General features: G+C 41.5%; 1 protein-coding gene across 8 annotated transcripts in view; it reads right to left on the reverse strand.

The window, feature by feature from the left end:
* Window positions 1-24,150, reverse strand: part of KMT5B (lysine methyltransferase 5B) — a 55,991-nt gene that overhangs the window by 26,898 nt on the left and 4,943 nt on the right. For 7 of the 8 annotated variants that reach the window (XM_072790162.1, XM_072790160.1, XM_072790158.1 and 4 more), the window contains 2 exons: window positions 9,210-9,445; window positions 2,132-2,279 (listed from right to left, as the gene is read on the reverse strand). In XM_072790162.1, the coding sequence (XP_072646263.1) occupies window positions 2,132-2,279; window positions 9,210-9,369 (308 nt within the window). In that variant the 5' untranslated portion in view covers window positions 9,370-9,445. Of the gene's footprint in view, window positions 1-2,131; window positions 2,280-9,209; window positions 9,446-24,150 lie in introns of those variants that run through there. The other variant, XM_072790161.1, reaches the window with a different exon arrangement.

A 24,150-nucleotide genomic window follows, 5' to 3' on the forward strand; every position in this document is an offset into this window, starting at 1 on the left:
ATCTCAGGCCCCAGCCCACAGCTACTGAATCAGAACATGCATCTTAAACTCCCCAAGTGACTCACACGTAAGCTAATTATGGGAAGCTGTTGTCAAGGAGGACTTTTATTTAAACATATGAGTTGTTTCCTATTGCAGAAGCCAGTAACAGGTAACTGCTCAACTCTTGAAACAAAGAATGACAGGGGAAGGGGAGATTGAATACATAGGAGTTCTTTCCTAAACCAGTGAAACTTCTGCTTTAATTTTGATGCAGTACTTTCTAAGATGACTTGTACGCTTCTATATTTCAATATACAGGCGTAAAGAACAGAACCTCTTTCTTCATGATTCCAGGTCATAATTATGGGCCTTTGTAGTAATACTCTGAATATCTAAGACTGTTATGTGAAAGTGAGTCACATTTCTTAAATATTATTAGGACCTTCTAGGAGAATGAGAGTGGGCCTCACTGGGGAAAGAAGGGAAATGGACTTAAAATAATGCGATCCAGATTTTAATTGGATACTAGAACAACCAATCCTGCTAATCTTCCAGACAACAGCCTCCCAGCTGCCTACTTAAAAAAAGGCATCCCTCTGATGGCAGGGAGCTATTTAAATAAGTTCTCAAATCCACTCAAACTTGTCACTTCATTTTAGCAAGGGTAGATCTATGATGACAGGAAATCACATGAAAGTACCAAAGACTCGGGGTGCCTGGGTGGCTCAGTCAGTGAAGCGTCTGCCTTTGGCTCAGGTCATGGTCCTAGGGTCCTGGGATGGAGCCCTGCTTCAGGCTGCCTGCTTCCTGCTCCCTGCTCATCCCTCTCCCTCTGTCCCCATTCATTCATTCATTCTCTCTCTCTCTCTCAAATAAATAAAAATCTTAAACAAAAAAACAAAAAAAAAGTCTCATTTTTTTTAATGATAGTCACACACACACACACACACACACACACAGAGAGAGAGAGAGAGAGGCAGAGACATAGGCAGAGGGAGAAGCAGGCTCCATGCACCGGGAGCCCGACGTGGGATTCGATCCCGGGTCTCCAGGATCGCACCCTGGGCCAAAGGCAGGCGCCAAACCGCTGCTCCACCCAGGGATCCCCAAGAGTCTCATTTTTGTCTGAATTTGTTCTTTCTGGATTTAGAATATACTGATAAATGAATCATACAGTCTCTTGTTTTAAATTTTAGCAAGGGACTGAATTAAACGGGGAAATGGCACAAGATTTTCCTCTAATCACCTTTACTCACTCTCCCTCCCCAACTATCAGTGACCAGTCACCTGGTGGTCACATCCCTCTAGTGTGGTCACTGGCCTTGGAACTACAAAACACCAGCACCAAGTATGAGGAACATAGGAGGGATTAGTGGCCCAGACCTGCTCTACATTCTCAATCCCTGCAGTTATACTCCATTAGCCTTGAAAACCCTTCGCCACTCAGGAGGTAAAAAAAGTTGTAATGTTCTGACTTAGTGTCTGGTGGCAATTATGAAATTGTCTAAGGGCCTTTTTTGGGGGAGGAATGATGTTTAAGAGAATATGAATTAAAAAATTTAAAAGGATTACAGATTTCAAAAGCAGTGTAACACTATTTTATACAAGATGGTGAGGGATACTCAAAACACATACACATCTCTTATCTGTGTGCTGAACAGAAGCATGTCTTTAAAAATATTCTCTTTCTTACAATGATTAGCTGAATCTCAAAGATTAAACATGATGGCAAAATTCTTTATATACAGTTGCAATTATTTAAAAGAAGAAAGTCTATAATAAAATCATGAAAAAAACACTGATGTAACCCACTTTGAGTAGAAAAAAAATCATATACATTTTCAAGGTTTCACAAGGTTTTTCTTTCAGCTAAGATAACTATCATTAACATTTAAAATAGAATATGAGATGCCTCCAGCTTTATATTTTAATAGAAACAGCCTGAGATAAAATAAGAACACAGAATTAAAACTGACAAGACCCTTAGAAGCTTTTGTTGCTTTTCTTGGCTCACATATAGAAAATCTTCTACAGCAAAGACCTTTCCTTTAATGTCATTTTAAGTTGTGACTAAAAGTAAAATCAGCATCTCTTTCCTTAAATTCAACATCATCATCTGCTCCACATCAGGATAAAGACTTACAATTACCTAGTATTCATTTTGTGTGTTTGAAAACCTAAATAGGGATCAAGAACCAAACTGGTCGCCAGGTCATCATTTTCACAGAGTTCCTTGGCAGACATTCCAGAAGATGGTACATAGCGACTCTGTCCTTCAAATCCTGAATTACCATTACCTGTGAAAAGAAAATGAAAGAAAAGTAACCCAAATTGAAAACTAAATTTAAATTTACCTGTAAAACCTTTAGCTTCACTGCCCTCTCAAGTTGGTAATTAAGAATTGAAATTACTGGGATGCCTGGTTGGCTCAGTGGTTGACCGTCTGCCTTCGGCTCAGGGCATGATCCCGGGCCTGCTCCTCCCTCTGCCTGTATCTCTGATTCTCTGTGTCTCTCATGAATAAATGAATAAAATCTTTTTAAAAAATTGAAATCACTTGTTTCACTCTGTTTAATTAAGAACTGGATACCTGCTGCATAAACAGAAAACCAAATACAATAATATGGAAAGTATTTTGATTAGATGATATTATCAGGTTTCCCAAGAACAGAGTCTCACTAGGTGTAAGAATCTTGAGCTCAAACACCTTCAAGGAAGATGAAAAACAGGGGATGAGTGAATGCTCATTACCATAGCAAGACCGCATCAAGTGCCATTACAGACTGGGGGAGAGTTGCGGGGGAGCAAAGAAACGCTCTGCAGTAAGTGCCAGAAGGGTGGATCTCAAGTACCAAACGGAGTCCCAAGGAGTTCACTTCACCTTCCTGCTTTTGGGCAGGTGGATGAGAACTATCCTCACTTTGCTGGTAACAGGAGCACACAGGTTAGGAAACTCATCCATCATCACAGAGTTAGGTAGCAGAAATGGGAAAAGTAGAGAGAATGACAGGGCGATTTCTAACCTGTTTGAAACAGATTTTTGAACAAATGGATAAAATCAGGGAAGTGCTGGAGATACCTAATTGAAGTAATTGGGTTTGGTGGTGGAAGAAACACAGTGTGGGAGAGAGGAAAGGAAGGCTACACTCGTCTGGGTGAAATTTCATCAAGGGCTTACTAAAGCCTGCCCTGTAGGTCAATGACAGTCTAAAATTTTTAGCCACTTAGTTACACCAACAGTTTAACTTTAAGCCTCTCACAACTAAGGTGTGGAAGAACGAAACACACAGTGAGAGGCATAACCCTTTCTACACTCTTTCAAAAAAACAAATTAAATACTAAACATGTGAATCTCTACCATCAAAAGGTAGGTATATGTTTTGCCATCAAATCATTTGCATGTAGCTATCCAAGTTGTTTTATTAATTGAAATGCAATTTACATACCATATGATTCACTCATTTAAAGCATACAGTTCAATGGCTTTTAATATATCCACAGAACTGTGTAGCCATTACCACAATCAATTTTGGAACATTTTCATCACTCCCAAAACACATCCCAGATCCATGAGCAGTCATTATTGCTTTTCCCTCCCCACAGCCCCTGGCAACCATTAATCTACTCCCTGTCTCTATGGATTTGCCTGGTCTGAAAATTTCATATCGGTGAAATTATACGATATGAGGTCTTCCGTGATTGGCTCCTTTCAATCAGCATGTTTTCAAGTTCATCCATGTGGTACCATACAGAAGTACTTTATTCCTTATTATGGTCAAATTATATTTCATTGGATAGATCACATTTTGCCAGTTCATTCATCAGCTGATGGATACTGGGCTGTTTCAACTTTTGGGTTATTACAAACAATGTTTCTATGAACATTCATATAAAAGTTTCTGTGTATATACCTAGGTTTTCAATTCTCTTAGGCACATAATAAATGTGCTAGGTCATACGGTAACTCCATGTTTAACCTTTTGAGAAACTGCCAAACTGTTTTTCAAAGTGGCCGCACCATTTTACATTCCAACCAGCAGTTGTGTGATTGTTTCTAAATTCTCCACCTCATCCCCAACACCTGCTACCATCTGTCCTTCTAGTTTGACACATTCTAGCGGTTATGAAGTGGTAGTTTGTGGTTTTGATTTGCATTTCCCAGATGACTAATGATTTCAAGCATCTTTTCACGTACTGGCCATTTGTGTATCTTTGGAGAAACGTCTATTCAGATTCCCCTGCTCATTTTGAATTGCAGTTTGTTTTTTACTGCTGACTTGTAAGAATTCCTTGTATATTCTAAATATGAGTCCTTTATTAGATATGTGATTTGAAAATGTTTTTTTCCCCTTCTGTGAGTTATCTTTTCCAGTTCTTGATGTTATTCCTTAAAGCACAAAAGTCTGTAACTTTAATGAATTTCAATTTATCTTTTCATTTTTCTTCTGTTCCTTGTGCTTTTAGTGTCTTAAGAAACGACTGCCTAATCCAAAGTCATGAAAATGTATACATCTGTTCCTAAGAGTTTTATAATTAACGTTTTTGATCCATTTTGAGTTAATTTTTCACTCATAGTGTGAGGTTGAGTCCGACTTCATCCTTCTGCATGTGGATATCATTTTCCCAGCATCATTTACTGAAAGACCATTCTTTCCCCACTTAATTTTCTTGGCATGCCTGTCAAAATCAATTTTTAAAAAATATTTTATTTATTCATGAGAGACACACACAGAGAGAGGCAGAGACACAGGCAGAGGGAGAAGTAGGCTCCATGCAAGGACCCTGATGTGGGACTCGATTCCGGGACCCTTGGATCACGCCCTGACCCCAAGGCAGATGCTCAACTGCTGAGCCACCCAGGCGTCCCTGTCAAAAATCAACTGACTGAAAACATGAGGGTTTATTTCCAGACCCTCAATTCTATCCCATGGATATAGGTCTAGCGACACACCAATGTAACACTGAAGTTTTAAAGTTTTGAAAATGAGAAGTGTGGGTATGCCATCTTTGTTCTTCTTCAAGACTGTTTTGGCTACGCTGGGTCCCTTGAATTTCTGTAAGAATTTTAGGATCAGCTTTGCCAATTTCTGCAAAGAAGCCAATTGAGATTTTGATAGGGACTGCGCTGAATCTGTAGATCATTTGGGGAGTATTGCCATCATAGCAGTATTGTCTTCTAATCAATGAACATGGGATGTCTTTCTACTTATTTAGGTCTTATTTCTTTCAACAATGACTTGAGGTTTTCACAGTGTAAGTTCTATACTTTTATTGTTTGCATACTGATCTATCCTGCTAAACTCATTTAGTAGTTCCAACAATTAAATGGATTCCTTAGAATTTTTTATACACACAATCATATCATCTGAAAAGAGATTATTTTACTTTTTCCTTTTCCATCTGGATGCCTTTTTGTTAATTTTTTTGCCTAATTGCTGTGGTTAGAACCTCTAGCACAAGGCTTGATAGATGTGGTGAGAACAGATATTCTTGTCTTGTTCCGATCTTAGGGGAAAAGCATTTAGTGGAAATCTTTCACCACTAAATAGGGCATAAGCTATGGGTTTTTGTAGACCTCCTTTGTTGGGTTGAAGAATTTCCTTCTATTCCCAGCTTGTCGAGTGTTTTTACCCTGTCAGTGTCTGTATCCACTGGAATGATCATAAGGTTTTTGTCCTTCATGCTATTGATGTGATAGTATTACATTAATTTCAGATATTAAGCCAACTTTGCACTTAAATCCCACTTGCTTATGCTACAGAACCCTTCCCACTTTGGGACAAAGTGGGACACCCGGGTGGCTCAGTGCTTGAGCGTCTGCCTTCGGCTCAGGTTGTGATCCCGGAGTCCTGGGATCGAGTCCCAGATCAGGGTCCCAGGAAGCCTGCTTCTGCCTCTGCCTATGTCTCTGCCTCTCTCATGAATAAATAAATAAAATCTTAAAAAAAAAGGAACTCTTCCTATTCTTGCGGGATTTGGTTTTTGAGTATTTTAGTGAGGATTTTTTAATCCATATTTACTAGAGATATTGGTCTGTAGTTTTTGAGTATTTTTCCATGTGATGTTTTTGGTTTTGGTGGCAGAATAATACTGGTCTCATTGAATGAGGAAGTGCTCCCTTCCCTTCTGTTTTTTGGAACAGGAAAGGATTGGAGTTAATTTTTCTTTAAATATCTGCCAGTATTCACCAACAAAGCCATCTAGACTTGAGATTTTCTTAGCAGTATTTAAAAAAAAAATACTGATTCAACCTTTTTACTTGCTATAGGCTTATGCAGATTTTGTACTTCCTGAATCAGTTTTGGTAGTTTGTTACTTTCTAGGAATTTGTTTATTTAATCTAGGTTTTCTAACATGTTGGTATCCAGGTGTTCAGAATACTGAGTTGTAACCTTTTTTATTTCTGTGAGGCAGTAGTAATGTCATCTTTCATTCTTGAGTCTTCTCTTTTAACTGGTTAGTCTTGGGTAAAGGTTTGCCAATTTTGCTGATTTTTTTCAAAGAGTCCACTTTTAGCTTTGCTGATTTTCTGTTGTCCTTCTGTTTCTGGTGTCCTTATATTTTGTAAATTTCTACTCTATTATTTCTTTCCTTCTGCTTGCTTTGGGTTTTTTTTTTTTTTTTTTTCTGGTGTTTTGAGGTAAGAAGTTAGGTTACTGATGAAGAGTTCTCTTTCTTCTTTTTTATTTTTTTTTTTATTTTTTATTTTATTTTTTTTTTTTAAAAACTATCTATTTATTTATGATAGTCACAGAGAGAGAGAGAGAGGCAGAGACACAGGCAGAGGGAGAAGCAGGCTCCATGCACCGGGAGCCCGACGTGGGATTCGATCCCGAGTCTCCAGGATCACGCCCTGGGCCAAAGGCAGGCGCTAAACCGCTGCGCCACCCAGGGATCCCTCTTTCTTCTTTTTTAATACGGGTGTTCACAACTATACATTTCCCTCTAGGCATTGCTTTAGCTGCATCCTGTAAGTTTTAGTATGTTGTATTTAGTATGTTAGTATTTTCAATCATCTTGAAGTACTTTCTCATTTCCTTTGGATTTCTTCTTTAACTCACTGGTTATTCATCTCTAATTTTAATCCACTGTAATCAGAGAACATACACTGTATGATTCCAATCCTTTAACATTTATTGAGGCTTGTTGCATGGCCTAGCCTATGGTCTACCCTGAAGAATGTTCCATGCGCACCTGAGAAGATTGTGCATGCTGCTATTGTTGGGTGGAGCATTGTATAGATATCTGTCAGGAAGAACTGGTTTAGGGTATTAAGTTTTCCTTTCCTGTTGATCTTCTGTCTAGCTGTCTGATTCATTATTGAAAGTGGGGGAACTGAAGTCTTCAAATTACTGCTGAATTATCTATTTTTCCCTTCAGTTTTGTCCGTTTCTGCATCACATACTTGGTGGCTCTGTTGTTAGGTGAAGTCACTGTAGTTTACTGACAACGGAGCACAGCTCTACTTTGCTTCATTGTTAGCTCTCACTTTGTACCATTCTTGTCCAGTGGCATTCAATGTGATGCTGTCCATCTTTACACTCTCTGGATTTTCCCAGCCTGCCCTCAGAATTGGTCTATACTTGGCAAAGTGTAGCATATGTAATGACCATCTTCTACATTATGTACCTCCAACAATTAAACTACTTAAGACCTTTTGCTCAACAACGCACAGACGGAGGCCAAGAGGTATTTGAAAAAACAAAACAAAAAAAACCACCAAAAAAAAAAAAAAAGTGGTCTAATTTACTGACTAGAGCCAATATCATTTGCTATGGTCACTACGTTTCTCATTTCCTTCAGGTTCCCATCACAATGCTCCAGAGTGAGCAGGTGTCCATGAGGAGGACGATCTATTCAGTCTTGGGCTCTCTGCCTAACTCTTATCCCAAGCAGGGCTTTCTGCCTAGTTTTTTTACAGAAACAGTGACCTGTTCTAATGTAGAAAGGTTAAGGGCAGCCTGGGCTCAATAAATTGCTTAAACCTCTAAATGGTAGGAAGGTAATCAATCAGAACTGGTGCAATCTATCTGAAACTGCTGCAAATCCCAGGCAAATTCAACTCTACTCAAGGCAGGCCAACTACAACACAAACTAAGGCTATTTTGTAGTGGCACTATATCAACCAGGAGAAACAAAAACAGAGAAAACTATCCTCCTTAATATGGCCACTGTTGGATTATCTTCATATAGCTGCCTACTTAGGTTCACACTTATCCTGGGGCACTTTCCTGCTCTCAAAAGAGCTATTTCTTGGGGCACCTGAGTGGCTCAATCAGTTAAGCTCAGGTCATGATCTCAGGGTTCTGGGGGCAAGCCCCGCATACAGCCCCTGCATGGAGCCCCCCTTCGGCTGAGAGTGTTTAAACAGTCCCACTCCCTCTACCCCTCCCCCCACTCATGCACGTGCACATGCTTTCTCTCTCTCTCTCAAATAAATTAAGAAAAAAAGAGAACTATTTCTTGAACTCTGAACAGTAGGGATCCCTGGGTAGCTCAGTGGTTTAGAGCCTGCCTTCAGCCCAGGGCGTGATCCTGGAGTCCCAGGATCAAGTCCCACATCGGGCTCCCTGTGTGGAGCCTGCTTCTCGCTCTGACTCTATCTCTCTCTCTCTCTCTCTCTCTGTGTGTGTCTCTCATGAATAAATAAATAAAATCTAAAAACAAAACAAAACAAAACAAAAAAAACTAGTAGCCTCCTTCTTACCAAGAGGTAAGCAAGGTAAAAAAGTTACTCATTATCACCAGTGCTCCAGTGTCAGGATAAACAACTGTTCACCCCATATATATAGAAAAAATGGCAACAATTTGGGAAGTTGCCCTAAATTCCACTTGTTCTGTAGAGTTGACTTGATTATTCATATTGCTAAGTTTTCAAAGAAAGACATACTTACATCAGATGTAAAAAATATAGTTTGAACTTGTAGGAAATCCAGCAGCAGTACTTTAATATTTTTTATAGAACAGACTAAACTCTCAGATGTACATTCTACAAAACATAACTTAAAGTCATGGATATAAGAGCATAATTAATTATATTAAGCATTAAACTAGAGTGTGCATGTCAGATGAGAGTAGGAATTGTCAACTTTCAAAGGGTAAAAAAAGTTAAGTATGAGAACATGAACAAATTTTCTGAAAACAATAAAGGCAGAACACAAGTTACAAACTGTAAAGAATTACCACCCAGATCACAATGAAAAGAGACAGTTGCACTGTGTACATACATCTGCTTGACCTCCTCTCAACTGCGTGTTTGCCAGCCTTCGCGGCCTCCTTTCCCGAGTGCTGCAATTTTGATTGACTCTGCTGATGGTCATTAGACAACTTGCCTCCACTCCTCCTGCCATTCACCACCATGTTCTTGGATTCTCCCAACCACTTCATGCCCACAGACCGCCTGACCCAGGTGCATTGAGTCGCTCTCTTCAGATAGCTTAGAGAATAATTCCAATGTTCTCTCCTAACAGAAACAAAATATGGAAAACAAAACCAGGAGGTAAATAAATACATAAAAGACCATACTACCCAGACCCTTGAGAAAGATACAAAGTATTCCAAGTCTTTGGTGGTGGGAGCTCTGCACATCCCTGACTGGGGTGGGGGTGGGGGGCCACGCAGCACCCAGCAAGAGTCAGAAGAACAGGAGCAGCCCAGGCCCAGCTGTGCCACTGGCGCCTTGGGCACCCCACCTGGCACACCAAGTCCATGTGGGATGCGACCCGAGGCGCACCAAGGTGCTGCTCAAGGTCTCCAAGGACAAGCTAACCCTCAAGTTCACTGAGGAAAGGATGGAGACACACATTAGCACCAAGAGGAAGAGAGAGGAGCTGAACGACACCTCAGCAAACGAGGAAGGTGGCAGCCAAGGACCGAACCTCACTCCATATGTATCTAATAAAGCCTTTTGGGGAGGAGGCAATTTAATAACTAATGTTTCCACTCTTTAAAAACCACTTGGCACCCCAGGCCATCCAGTGTCATGCTGAGGTCTACAGCAGCCCTCCCCACTTGCAGGGAGGGAGCTCACTCTGACAGGCACTTTGTGCTGTGAATAGAGACTGGTAAACAGTAAGAGCTTAGCAAGCACTTCTCTCTCAGTTACCAATAAGATTCCTTTTGCACCTTGTTATGGCCTGTATTCACGTACAGCAACATTCTGCTCAAAAGATATGTTTTGGTAACAGTTTACTAACTGTGAGTAAACAGGGACACCTGGGTAGCTCATCTGTTGAGCTTCAGTTCTGCATCGGCCTCCCCTGCATAGAGCCTGCTTCTCCCTCTGCCTATGTCTCTGCCTCTCTCTCTCATGAATAAATAAAATCTTAAAAAAAAAAAAATTGTGAGCAAACAAACTACAAGGAAGTCCTCTCTTCTAAGGAAAGCTTAAGAAAAAGTATCTAAGTTAAGCTTTGTCCACAACAGCTTTGTCTTTTTTTTTTTTTTTAATTTATTCATGAGAGACAGAGAGAGAGAGAGAGAGAGAGAGAGAGAGAGGCAGAGACACTCCATGCAGGGAGCCTGATGCAGGACTCAATCCCGAGTCTCCAGAACCACATCCGGGGCTGAAGGTGGCACTAAACTGCTGAGCCACCCAGGCTGCTCCAGCTTTGTCTTTTGTTGTTATTTTGAAGTCAACAGTCAAGGTATTTTGGGGACTGATATTCAAATATCAAAGTATCACCCATTACCATGGGTCAGCCTTTACAATAGCAACAAAAACTGAGAAATTACATTTGCTAATATAGAGATATCCCTCACCATCTGAATTTTAGTCAACTGAATTTGGGAACTGAATGATTTGGATAATGAGGGTACTTGTAATTCATAAGGACCTTTGGAAGTAAGGGTATGATAGATTATGATGGATTACATTTTGCTGGTAATGGAGCAAGAACAGGGATGTCCATGGCATCACCTCATTATGGAATTATGCCTTAGTATAAATCAGACTAAAAGGGCTCCAGGATAAGAAAGTGCAAAAACACAGAACTTCAGAGCTAAAGGAACTTTAAGATCTTAGTACAACTCCTTCAATTTGCAGATGAAACCAACACAGAGGCTGAGAGGCGCCCTGCCCAGGGCCACACGACCAGGCTCCAGCAGAGTAAGGAGAACCTTACTGGGGCCTCAGGGTCTCTCACTACCCCCCACAAAGGCCAATTTCCCTTGCATTTTTACAAACACACAGAAAAACACCAATGATACATTATTTTAAAGTACTTCTAGAAATGTACACCTAGTTGTACCTTTAATGATATCCAACAAAATTACAAAACACTAATTCTTTTGAAAGCTTTATTTACTTTAGAGTGAGAACACATGTGTCCAAGTGGGAGGAGGGACAAAGGATCCAAAGCAGACTCCCCCCCCACCCCCCCACCCCCAACACAGAGACCAAGGTAGGGCTAGATCCCATGATCCTGAGCTGAGATTGGGACATGAGCCGAAACTAAGAGTTGTATGCTTAACCGACTGAGCCACCCAGGCACCCCAGAACTACTTTTTGTATTGTTTTAAACTGTAAAATACGGGATCCCTGGGTGGCACAGCGGTTTGGCGCCTGCCTTTGGCCCAGGGCGCGATCCTGGAGACCTGGGATCGAATCCCACGTCGGGCTCCCGGTGCATGGAGCCTGCTTCTCCCTCTGCCTATGTCTCTGCCTCTCTCTCTCTCTCTCTCTCTCTGTGACTATCATAAATAAATAAAAAATTAAAAAAAAATAAACTGTAAAATACTAAAGTTATAACCTGACTTCTTCAAGTCCTCTTCTTTCTCAAGATGCCTGTGCTGCTAAAGGCAGCAAGCAAAGCCCCTGCCCGGGCACGGCTGTGCTGTGGCTACTGGCAGCCACCTCCCTATGCTTCCCTTCTGCTTTCTGCGGAAACCCCCAGCTCCACACCTCCAGAGAAGGACAAGCAACAGGTAAAGTGCTCTTGGTCCTGGAGGAAGTGATCTTAAGAATGCCCTCCCAGAGCACACAGTTTATGGAGAATGACTGAAGTGTTTTCAGGACTCAGGAGTCCCAATACCCTCAACAGTGAGACATAAAATAGAACTACATGGAATAGAAAAGAGCAACATGGCTTTAGAGAGAATTAAGAGAGAAAAGAAATAGCATGCCATCTCTCCACAGAGAATCCCGAATCCCAACCATGATTTTCACTCAGAGATTAAAAGTAGAAAAGCCAGGATGAAGTCCAGCCATTCGTTCTTAGTAAGCCCTCCACATGGTTTTGATGTAAATTCCAGTGTGAGAACTACTGTTCTCTGTTACTCATTCACTTGATCATTTGTTAGGGCAAAGAACAGAGGCCAAAATTTAATGAGGAAATTATACCTATTGACCTAATTTTTTTCCTGAGAATTAGGAAAAGTTCGCCAATAAATCATCTTAGCAGCACACTTCAGCCTAGTTCATGGAATAGAGACTAAGATCTACTCCTACATAATTGCAACTCAATGAGGACTAATGATCCATCCAAATTGGAGCAAATTCATAACCTTGCATCTCATCCAGTTAACTAATATTTTTTTTTGGACTTAAATACTAAAATATCACTCTGTCAATCACATATTGTGACTGAATTTCACTAGTATGAATACACTGCACATGTCTGGATATATTCTAGTAGAGGCTCCAATACTCTCGACTTGTCCAGATAACAGCTATCATTAAGGCAAAAAACTTTACTTACACTCACAAATGAATTATTTTGTAAAACCAGTTCTAGTGAAACTATCAGAAATTTGGGAACTATTTATAAATTTCTAACTCAAAATGAACATATCCTCTACTAATTATTAGGTCATTGATGGTTGTGCCCCCCTGACTGTGGAATCTGTTCTTGTTGGCACAATTTTTCCTGTAAGACTACAAGCTGAAAGAATATTTATATTTTAAAGGTGGAGATAGAATTTCAAAGACTAACACAGCCGATACTGTAGCAGACTATGGAGAAACAGAAGTTGAGGACATTGGGTGGCTAGCAAAGCCTAAAGGCTTCACGGCTCCCACAGAGGTCCACTCCCAACATAAGCAAGGGTGCAGTCTCTCCGGCCTGGGACACAAGACGGCTCACATAGAAAATACCACCATGGTCTTGGCTTGGTTGACAGTGTCTAAGTCTACTGACCACTAACTATATTTAGAAGTAAAAATTACCTGATTTATCCCAAAATTGGCAGAAGAAAATTTCAAGAAGGGGAGTACTGGCCACTCCTTAAATGGTGTAACAATTGCAAATCTTTCTCTGTTCTGATTTCCCAATACAGTTGACCCTTGAACAACATGGGTTTGAATTGCACAGGTCCACTTCTATATGAAATTTTTTTTTTTAGATTTTATTTTTATTTATTCATGAGAGACACAGAGAGAGTGGCAGAGACACAGGCAGAGGGAGAAGCAGGCTCTATGCAGGGAGCCTGATGTGGGACTCGATCCCGGGCCCCCAGGACCACACCCCGCGCCGAAGGCGGAGCTAAACCACTGGGCTGCCGGGGCTGCCCACTTCTATATGAATTTTTAAAGATAAATACAGCACAGCACAATAAACATATTTTCTCTTCCTTACGATTTTCTTAATAAAGTTTCTTTTTTTTTTTTAAGATTTTATTTATTCATGAGAATACACAGAGAGAGAGAGAGAGAGAGAGAGAGAGAGAGAGAGAGGCAGAGACACAGGCAGAGGGAGAAGCAGACTCCACACAGGGAACCTGATGTGGGACTCGATCCGGGGACTCCAGGATCACACCCTGGGCCAAAGGCAGGTGCTAAACCGCTGAGCCACCCAGGCTGCCCCTTAATAAAGTTTCTGCAGCTTTACTTTATATAAATACATGTAACATTCCCATGTCGGGCTCCCTGCATGGACCCTGCTTCTCCGTCTGCCTGTGTCTCTGCCCCCTCCCCTCTCTCTGTCTCTATGAATAAATAGATAAAATCTTTAAAATAAATAAATACATGTAATATACAAAATTTATACTACCCATTTATTTTGTCTATAAGGCTTCTGGTCAACAGTAGGCTGTTACTTTTTTTAAAAAATATTTATTAGAGAGAGAAAGAGAGAGCGTGCGTGTGCATGCACGCACAAGCAGTGGAAGCAGCAGAGGGAGAGGGAGAAGCAGGCTCCCTGCTAAGCAGAGAGCTCGACATGGGGCTCGATCCAGAACCCAGGGATCATGACCTGAGAGGAAGATAGATGTTCAATGAACTGAGCCACACAGGCACCCCAGCAGTTAAGTCTTTTAGGAGTCCAAAGTTGTATGTGGAATTTTGACTGCATGAGGGTTCAAGGGTGAAGTATATAAAATATCAGGAAAATTATTAGATATCAGACCAGGGCCTGAGGATATAGCAAATCTGTGCTTGTATTCCAATGAAGAAATCTCTAGGAAAGGGATCCCTAGGTGGCGCAGCGGTTTGGCGCCTGCCTTCGGCCTAGGGCGCGATCCTGGAGACCCGGGATCGAATCCCACATTGGGCTCCCAGTGCATGGAGCCTGCTTCTCCCTCTGCCTGTGTCTCTGCCTCTCTCTCTCTCTGTGACTATCATAAATAAATAAAAAAATTAAAAAAAAAAAAAAAAAAAGAAATCTCTAGGAAATAACAAATTAACAAATCACTGCCAGCACCTTGGAGAAAGTAAAGCAGTTTCTAAGCACTGGTGTTTCAGGGTGGGGGAGGGGGGGACTCCGCCTGGCAGCAAAGGGGAGCTCGTCCCAGGCAAAGGGAAAGCACAAAACCAGAGGGGGTGGGGGAAGCAGTGGGTGTGCAGAAGACCGGTACGGTGCCCAGTGTGGCTGTGGTAGGGTTAGTGGGGCGGGGGCAGGAAGGTCATCAGAAGGGCTGCTAGAACATGTCACAGAGGGCCTCAAAGCCACTGCTGAGACTTAGGGCACAGACTTTCCGGGAGATGGAAAGCAGGAGTGATGTGGTCCAAGTCACAATTTTAAAGGCCCACGCTAGCTGCTTGCTATATGGAGAAAAGCTCACAAATAAATGTTTTTTAAAGGTCAGATCTAATCCCGCTACTAATAATTGGGGGACACAAGAGAAAGCACCAGTTAAGAGGCTACTGCAATGAACCACAGGATACTGGCAGCTCGGAGCAGCACAGGTGGCAAGAAGTAGCTGGCTTGGGGATCTTTTCTGAAGGGTCACACACAGATAGACAGGATCTGAGAACAGACTGTGTGAAAAAGAAAGAAGACTAACATGCCTCCCAACTGAAGTACACTATTTACAGAGATGGCAAAGCCTACAGGAAGCTCAGGTTTGGGCAGGGGTCCAAGTGCAGAAGTTCAGCTTCGGTTATGTTTGAGACACCCAGCAGAGACCACGCAGAGACGCTGAATACAAGGGCCGGGAGTACAGGTCCAGGCTGGTCAGAGTGCTAATGGACGAGATGAAATCACCTAGGGGCTGAGTACAGATGAAAGAAATCTAAGGACAGAGGGGCATCCCTCAAGATGAGGAACCAGCTGCAAAGGCTACTGCAGGGAACAACTAGGGAGGAAGGAGGAGAAGCAAGAGCAAATGAGGGAAGGGAGTGACCCACTTGGGCACAGGCTGCAGGTACTCCCAAGGCAAAGTTCTCTTTTAGGAGCTGAAACTCATGGACAGGAGCTGAAACTCGCAGACTCTGACCATCTGTGAGCACCTCAGAAATGTCGGAGAACTCCTAAAATGGACGTGACATCTTGAAACATGGGCTTGTGGCGAAAGAGATGGCAGAGGGGAACTAAGGAATAATGAATAGAAAGAGTCCTAAGTTCTAGGTCATTTGTTTCAAATGAGAGTAGAAAATTAAAATTGCATGTAACTAAAAGGACATGTGTAAATTAAACTCAGAAAATGGAGATGATTGGAAAGGGTTAATCTGAGAACAGCAGGCTTTCAGAGTTTTTAAGGATTTTTCTTTAAAAAAGTTTTCAGGGGTGCCTGGGTGTCCCAGTCAGTTGGGCATCTGCCTTTGGCTCAGGTCATGATCCTGGAAGTCCTGATTTGGGCTCCCAGCTCAGTGGGGAGTGTGCTTCTCCCTCTCCCTCCCTCCACTTGTATGTTTGCTCTGACTCAAATAAATAAATAAAATCTTTAAAAAAAGTTTTTAAAAGAACTGAGTAGTATTCTAATAGAGTGATAAGGACGATCTGAGTGCAACAGGGTGGATGGAGTTCCTAAGGGTGCTGTTTAAGGCTCTGCTCCTTCTTTTTTATGAGTGTTCACAAGAATGATGCAAGCAGGCTCTAAGGAAACACAGTTGTGCCAATGCTCCGGGACAGGCAGCACTAACACTGGTCTCCCGAGCTTCACCCACTGTGAAGTCAACAAATAGGAGGATTTGCCTCACGTGGCTTCACTGGACCAACGGATGGGAGACAAAGCACCTACTTCAGATTATACTATCAAACATAAATTTTAAAAGGGGCAGGAGATTTGTGATAATACAAAACATACTTGAAAACCACTAAACTAAGAGTTGCATTTAAAAAGCAAAGTATTTAAAGATTTAGAGTTGTATTTAAAGAGGAAACTTTTTAGGGGCACCTGGCAGGCTCAATCAGTGGAGCATGCAACTCTTGATCTCGAGGTCGTGAGTTCAAGCCCAACACTGGGTGTAGAGATTATTTAAAAATAAAAAAATCTTGAAAAAATAAAAAGAGGAACTGTATATATAATACCACTAAGGTAAGAGGCATACCCACACCACCACCACTCATTCCAAATCACCAACAGCATTCCCTGTCTTTGGAGGAATGGGATTAACATTACAAAAACCCAACCCCCAAATGTTTACTATTTATAATTGGGGGAAAAAAAAAAAAAAAGAAAGAAACACCTGCTGACACTTGCAAATTTTTCAAAGTACACAGTTGTCTCATAGAAAATGTGCTTGGTTCCTGTCAAGTGCCTGCACTGCTCCCAGCAGTGACAGGTCCCCAACAAATGCCAATGACCTTCTTTCTTTCCACTGCCGCCTTTGTGAACACACATGAGGTTATGAACTATTTGGTGACTTTCGACTTTACTGCTCGCACAATTTGAAAACTCTGGTTCCAATCCTTTCCTACTTGAAGCTTTTGGATTATTTCCTGCTGAATGTCTTAAACACAAACCAGGATTTTAAGACTGTCAGAAAAATGAGAACACTGATTCTAAAAGAAACAAGAATTTTAATATAAAAAAAGAATTTTAATAGAATTCCTGTGATATTACAAAGAATTCTCTAACCAGTTTACATGTTGAACTTGTCTCAGATAGCTTATCTTAGAGAAATTACCCAGTGGCAAAGAAACATGTCCCAAGGGGTTGAGAAGGTAACACAGATTTTTAAAAAGCAGGCTCTAGCTTGCTGAAGGACTTTTGGAAAACTTCACTGAGAAAAAGCAGAGCAAACATTTTGCAAGTGATTCAGCTACAATATGCTGAGCAAACGATTCAGAACACCAAATAGTTAACAGTACTCTCTCTGGGGAATGAGATCACGAGCAATTTTTTCATTGCACGGTGTATTTTTCACAAGGTTCAGCTTTTCAAAATGAGCAGGTATAAAAGGGAAAGTAAAACAGATGTCACAAAAATTCTTCTGCATCATTCTTATGTATTTAAGTTAAAGCCAATTTCTAAGACCTTAAATTCGGTAATTCCAACATCAGAGAAGTTAAATACATCTCTGAAATACTTCCACAAGTTTCTGATGCCTTCATTTGTGGACTGACTCCGTGATTCTCAAGTGCCACAATCCCAGACTCCCAGGAGCTTTATATTTAAAATAAGTACAAGGAAGACTAACACAAATAAAACACACAAAAATGAAAGGAAGCACTGTCCAGAGAGGCGACAACAAACACAAACAGCCCAAAGGAACAAAAGTGCCCACACTGGACCAGGAGTGACCACACTGGCTAGGGTCAGTGCCAACAATGTCCCACCAGTAAAGTAAAAATCCAACTTCCATTCTAGGCTAACATGCCCAGTCTACAAGCAAAAACAAAAGCATTTGGAAATTGTTATGAACTACCATTAACAGAACTTACCTTGCTGGTGCCTACAAAGTTCTGCATGATCCAAACTCGCGCCCCCCCCCCTTTACTCCAGCTAAAATTTCAGATACAGCCCAGTTCTCATCCCCTAGTGTGCTAGACATGTTCCCTACACAGGGCCTTTGTATTTGGGATGCTGTCAAGCTGCCCGCCAGTCCCCCCCCGCCCAACCCCCAGTCCTCCATCCCATATACACTTTCTCTTTAATGGTGCTTATTACAACTGTACTCACTTCTTCGTGTAAGTACTTGATAATCCTTCACTTCCCCACTGCAGTATTATGCTAGCTAAGGTACACTTTTGTATCACTGGAACTTAGCACAACTTACCACAGGTCCATTCACATCACATCCCCCTTTCTGGTCACGAACCTAACTGCTACATAGAAACCCAACTGGTGATTAGTTCTTTTTCTTAAATCTAAAGTTACAAAAGGGCTCTACAATAATACATCAAGGAAATGCAAATCAGTGTTCATTGATGGTTATTCCAAATTCATCTGTGATCAATATTTTCCAAGGTTCCATGGAATCCCAGAACAATAATTCATACTATCAGGCCAGTAGTAGAAGTCCTTAAAGCTATCAGAAGCACTTGTGGTCAATATTCCATATTACAATGCAGTAAGACTGTAATCTACTTTGACAAGACAGTTTACTCACTTGTCAGTTAGAAGACAACTATGACTTCATGATCACACCTGTAACCTTACAACTTGCTCCTATAAATATTGTCAGAAATAAGTGTCACTTGAGAAGTTAGATGACTAAGTATCATTTCTGCTTTCTTTTCCAGCTTTTGGAGAGTCAAATTCACCAAGCATTTTGCTTCAGCCAAGTTAACAGTCTCCCCAAGCAGCCTGAGGTGGTAAAGCCCCCTCTGATCCAGCAAGAGATGGCACCTGACTTGGAGCAGTTTCCCACAACTCATAGTAAGATATGACTATATAAAGATAAAATCCAAAGTAAAAGGCTGGCTGGAGCCAGCACTACTAATCGTGCTAAACTGGTTGTGCTAACTGCTCCAAAGGAGACTTCCGTGGGCTGAAAAATAGTCCTCAAAGATATCAGGTCCTAATCTAGAACCTGTGAGTATTAGCCTATAAGGAAATGGGTCTTTGGAGAGGTGATTTAAAGTATGGATTTTGAGATGACACAGGTTGTCTGGGTGGGCTCTAAATGCTATCACAAGAGACCTTCGAGAATGGTAGAGGGTGCTTTGACACCACACACCCAAGAGGAGAGGTGAGGATTGCAGTGACACGGGCCCCAAGCAAAGGAACGAAAACCACTGCAGGAGCTGGCAGAGGCACAGAACAGATTCTCTCCTACAGCCTCCGGGGGAGCCCTACCGCACTTGGACTTTGGCCCAGTGAAACAGATGGGGAACCTCGGGCCTGCCCAACTGAGAATACATCCCTGCTGTTGGAGGCCACCAAATTCGTGTAATTTGTCACAGCAGCCACAAGCAGCTAATACAGAGACCATGATAAAGTAAACCAAAGTGAAAATGTTTTACAGTTACCAGCTCCTCAAAACACATAAAATTCCAATATATCACTGGAAAAACTCTTAAACACCTTTAAAAAGTTTTATATATACTTAAACCTCAGGTAACCAAGACCTTCCATAGAAGTGTTATGATCGAATACTTTTATATTTATGTAAAAACTTTACAATAAAAATGAAAACTAAAACTCTTAGGTAGGATTTTTCATTTAGCAGAACATTTGAAACAGCAAAACATGCACTACTGGTAACAATCATTGTAACATTTAAACCTACTGATCTGCAAGTGGGCATGTAATAAACTTCCCTCTAATTGCCTCAGGACAAAAAATATTGATCCACAGTTCCTTATTTATCCAATAATATCCAATATTCATCCAATATGTATCACAACAAAAGATTTGGTATATGAAAGATTTATGTCTCCAATTGTCTTGGTAGGTATTTCCAAAAAAAGGTTTTAGCTGATGTGGTTGTTGGGAGAAATTCTACAAAACAAAACAACGTGCTTCCACATCTCTCTACATCTGACCCATCTGCTCACCTAGTAGTGCCTATACATAAAATCAAGGATGCTTCCTTTGTTACTCCTCCCTGAGACCCACAGCATTTTACTTTTCTATAAACATATGCCACCTAGTGTCAAAAGTCTGTAAGTACAGCCCACAGTTCCTCAGAAGCTAAGAGGTAAGCAGAACAAAGAACAATCCATTCTTACAGGGCAAAGACGTGGTGGGCGAGGAAAAACTTCCATAGGTGAGTCTTGGTCTTAAAGGCCAAGACTAAGTGTGCCAGGCAGCACACCCTGCAGGAGACGGCGCACACAGGGTTCAGGATGGGGCTCCAGATGGAGTCAATGCACCTAGGGTTCCACTCTAACCCCATTTGATACTAACAATGCAGCCATGAACAAGGCATTCAACCTCACAAACGTCTCATAGGTAAAATGAAAACAGAGCCTACCTCCTTGGTTTGGCACAAGGATAAAACAAGCAGAAATAGCTAATAAAATAAAGACCTCCAACTGTCCCCTCTTTGATGGCAGAAACATAGGGTCAGATACACTGATGAAGTGTTCACAAAACCTAAAATGACCAGGTAGAAATTTCCCCTCCATTCCTTATCCTACCATAACTCTCCCAAGAAAACAATCACATCACCATTTCCATTAAAAAGAGTACTTATTTTCAAGAAAATAAAAAGAGTAGGGTGCTAATTTATGATAGAGACCTAAGACCAGCTTTGCTTTTCCTACTGCTCCTGAAGAGAAGGAAAATGCCTTCTGATAACAATTAGAATTAAAAATAATACCAAACTATACCTCACACATCAACATCCAAGGGGACGACAGATTTTGTTACAGTAGAATTGCCTGTTATGTTTCTGGTAAGACATTTTTTTCTTACTGTAACCCCACTTTTTTTTTTTTTTTTTTAAAGATTTTAGGTAATCGCTACACCCATTGTGGGGCTCGAACTCACAACCCTGAGGTCAAGAGTCTCATGCTTCACCAACTGTACCAGCCGGGCGACCCACTGTAACTCCACTTTTAAAACAACAATAAATAATAGCTCCTCCATTCATTTACCATGTAATTCTCACATCCTGTAAAGTATGTACTTTTTTTCTTGGTTAAACAGACGGAAGGTAGCAGAATTTGCTTACTTGTACTCTAGAAAGGATCCTACTGGTGAAAAAGCATGTGGCTGGAAGAAGCTCAAATATAACAGTAGCAGTGGACAGGGAGAGGGAGGAAAAGCTGTGGTGTTTCAAATAGAAGGCAAGACTTGGTAATAAATTAAGACACAGGTGGTGAGGGACAGAAAGGAATTTAAGATGGTTCAGAAATCTATAGCTGCAGAGACTGCAAGATTGCCATAAACTATGCTACATAAGAAACAGGTTTGCAGAAAAGATGAGAAGGTTTAAGTTTACTGAATTTGAGGAGGGAGGGGTCACAACCCAGGTGGAGCTGTTATAAGACATCAGAACTCAGGAGAGAAGTGGGGACTGTGGGGACACCTGGGTGGCTCAGCGGTTAACATCTGTCTTTGGCTCAGGATGTGATCCCGGGGTCCGGGATCGAGTCCCACATCAGGTTCCTTGCAGGGATCCTGCTTCTCCCTCTTCCTGTGTCTCTGCTTCTCTCTGTGTCTCTCATGAATAAATAAAATATTTTTTAAAAAATTAAGAAGTGGGGACTGTGAAGAGAGTAACACTAACAAAAGGACTCTACAGTTTACCAAGCATTTCAACATTATCTCAACTCAAAGAATCACAGAACTTCAGAGCAAAAAGTCTTAGATTAAAAGAAACAGGCTCAGGAATCCCTGCCTGCCCAAAGTAATTCACTCCTTATGACAATATGCTACTAATACACAAAACATACACAATACCACCGCTATCACCCCCATTTTACAAATAAGAGTAAGCCTTAGACAACTAGAAACAAATTAAGCTGAGGCTGGTTGAGAGCCTGTACACGTTTTTTAAAAGATTTTATTTAGTCAGGGCAGCCCGGGTGGCTCAGCGGTTTAGTGCTGCCTTCAGCCCAGGGCCTGATCCTGGAGATCTAGGATCGAGTCCCACGTCGGGCTCCCTGCATGGAGTCTGCTTCTCCCTCTGCCTGTGTCTCTGCCTCTCTCTCATTCTCTCTCTCTGTGTGTGTGTCATGAATAAATAGAATCTTAGGGATCCCTGGGTGGCGCAGCGGTTTAGCGCCTGCCTTTGGCCCAGGGCGCGATCCTGGAGACCAGGGATCGAATCCCATGTTGGGCTCCCAGTGCATGGAGCCTGCTTCTCCCTCTGCCTATGTCTCTGCCTCTCTCTCTCTGTGTGACTATCATAAATAAATAAAAAATAAATAAATAAAAATAAGTAAATAGAATCTTAAAAAAAAAAGATTTTATTTACTCATTCATGAGAGACACAGAGGCAGAAATATACAGGCAGAGGGAGAAGCAGACTCCATGCAGGGAGCCCCATGTGGAACTCGATCCTAGAACCCCGGGATCATGCCCTGAACCAAAGGCAGATGCTCAACCGCTGAGCCACCCAGGTCCCAGAGAGAGCCTGTACACTCTTGACATTATGAAGAAAGTGATGCAAACAAAATTTTAAACACACTTTGCCCCTTATTTGAAGAGTAAGACCCTAGAACAAAAGTGGCATGGCTCCTAATTTCATGGGGCTCTTAGGATAGCACAGAAAGAGAAACAATCCAATAAGGACGAAACTACAAATTCTGGTAAGAGCTTTAAAGAAACAAATAGGATATTAGGAGAGAGAATCATGTGGGAACAGACTTTACACTGGATGATCAGGGAAAAGAAATAAAAAGCACAAGTAGAGAAAAAAAATCACCCCTCTTTTTGGGGGTGTCAAAAGCACTTCTGGTATCTACATCAAAGATCTTCTGAGGCCATTGGCTTTGTCTAAATCCTCTTGGACCCTGAGTGAGATCTGTTTTTGTTTCTCTTTTGAAGGGGAGAGAGAAGGTTTCCATATGGCCTCTCTAATCCCAGACTGCACTGGTTCACTGCCTGAAGGATCAGGCCCCCTCTACGCTTCAGTGGGGGGAACTCCATTTTCCTAAGAATAGGTTGGTTTTCTTGCTAAAAATATATATCCCTCTACATTATACAACATAGCATTTCCTTGAAAATAAAAATACTCCTCAGAGATCATGACACTGTATCAGCTGCTGCAACCTTGTTCTACAAATCAGACAAACAAAATGAATCATTCTGCAGACCAAGAACCCAACATTTTTCAAGAACCTACTGGGAGCCATTGGGCACTGTTCGTGGTGCTGGAATATTGTTGCCTCTATGGAACGCTAGAGGGCGCATGTGCATTTCAGTCTTCAGGAAAATTGAGCAGGGCTAATAAAGAGTAGGAGACCTTGCAAGTCCAAAGGGAAGCCAGTGAAAACTGGGTATCTGAAGAACAGGACAGAAAGGTGCAGAGGGGAAAGCAGGATGACCCTTCACTGAAGGGATCTTCAGCCTGAGACTTGAGAGGCAATCCTAATGCCATCATAGATCTATTGGGCAAGAGTTCTGATAAAGATGCTGAAGTTGAAAACACAGGTGTGTTTCACTCTGACACATGACTGAGGGATTCACCTGTTTGGCAACCCTATGAGGTTGGTGAGGCAGGCATTACTGCTACACATGAGATGGCTAAAGCTCAGAAATAAAGTTGTTTTCCTGAAGTCAAATTGCTATTCAGTGGAAAGGCTGAGTCTAAAACCCTACTGTTCAAGCTGAAGTCTGGGGTTTACGCCAATACTTGAGCCACATGTGCATCACCCATAAATAAAAAGGCTTATTATCACTAGGTAATGCTCCCTAGGTCTGTATACTTTTTTAGTGTACTATTATAATACAGAAAAGAAAGACATCTAGTAGAGATGCAACTGACAAATAGGAGCCATACAGAAGTACGAGCCATCAAGATTTGGGGGCCATTAATATACTCCATCCTCTCAATTCTAAAACCCAACTGATGGTAAGCTATAGCATCAATTCAAAATAAAGTGAGGAAAAACTACATAGAATATGTAGATGAACTACGTGTACCAATTAGATGTCGAAATACTAAAACAGATT

This window comes from Canis lupus, chromosome 21 (assembly GCF_048164855.1).
Source record: "Canis lupus baileyi chromosome 21, mCanLup2.hap1, whole genome shotgun sequence".
Lineage (NCBI taxonomy): Eukaryota > Metazoa > Chordata > Mammalia > Carnivora > Canidae > Canis > Canis lupus.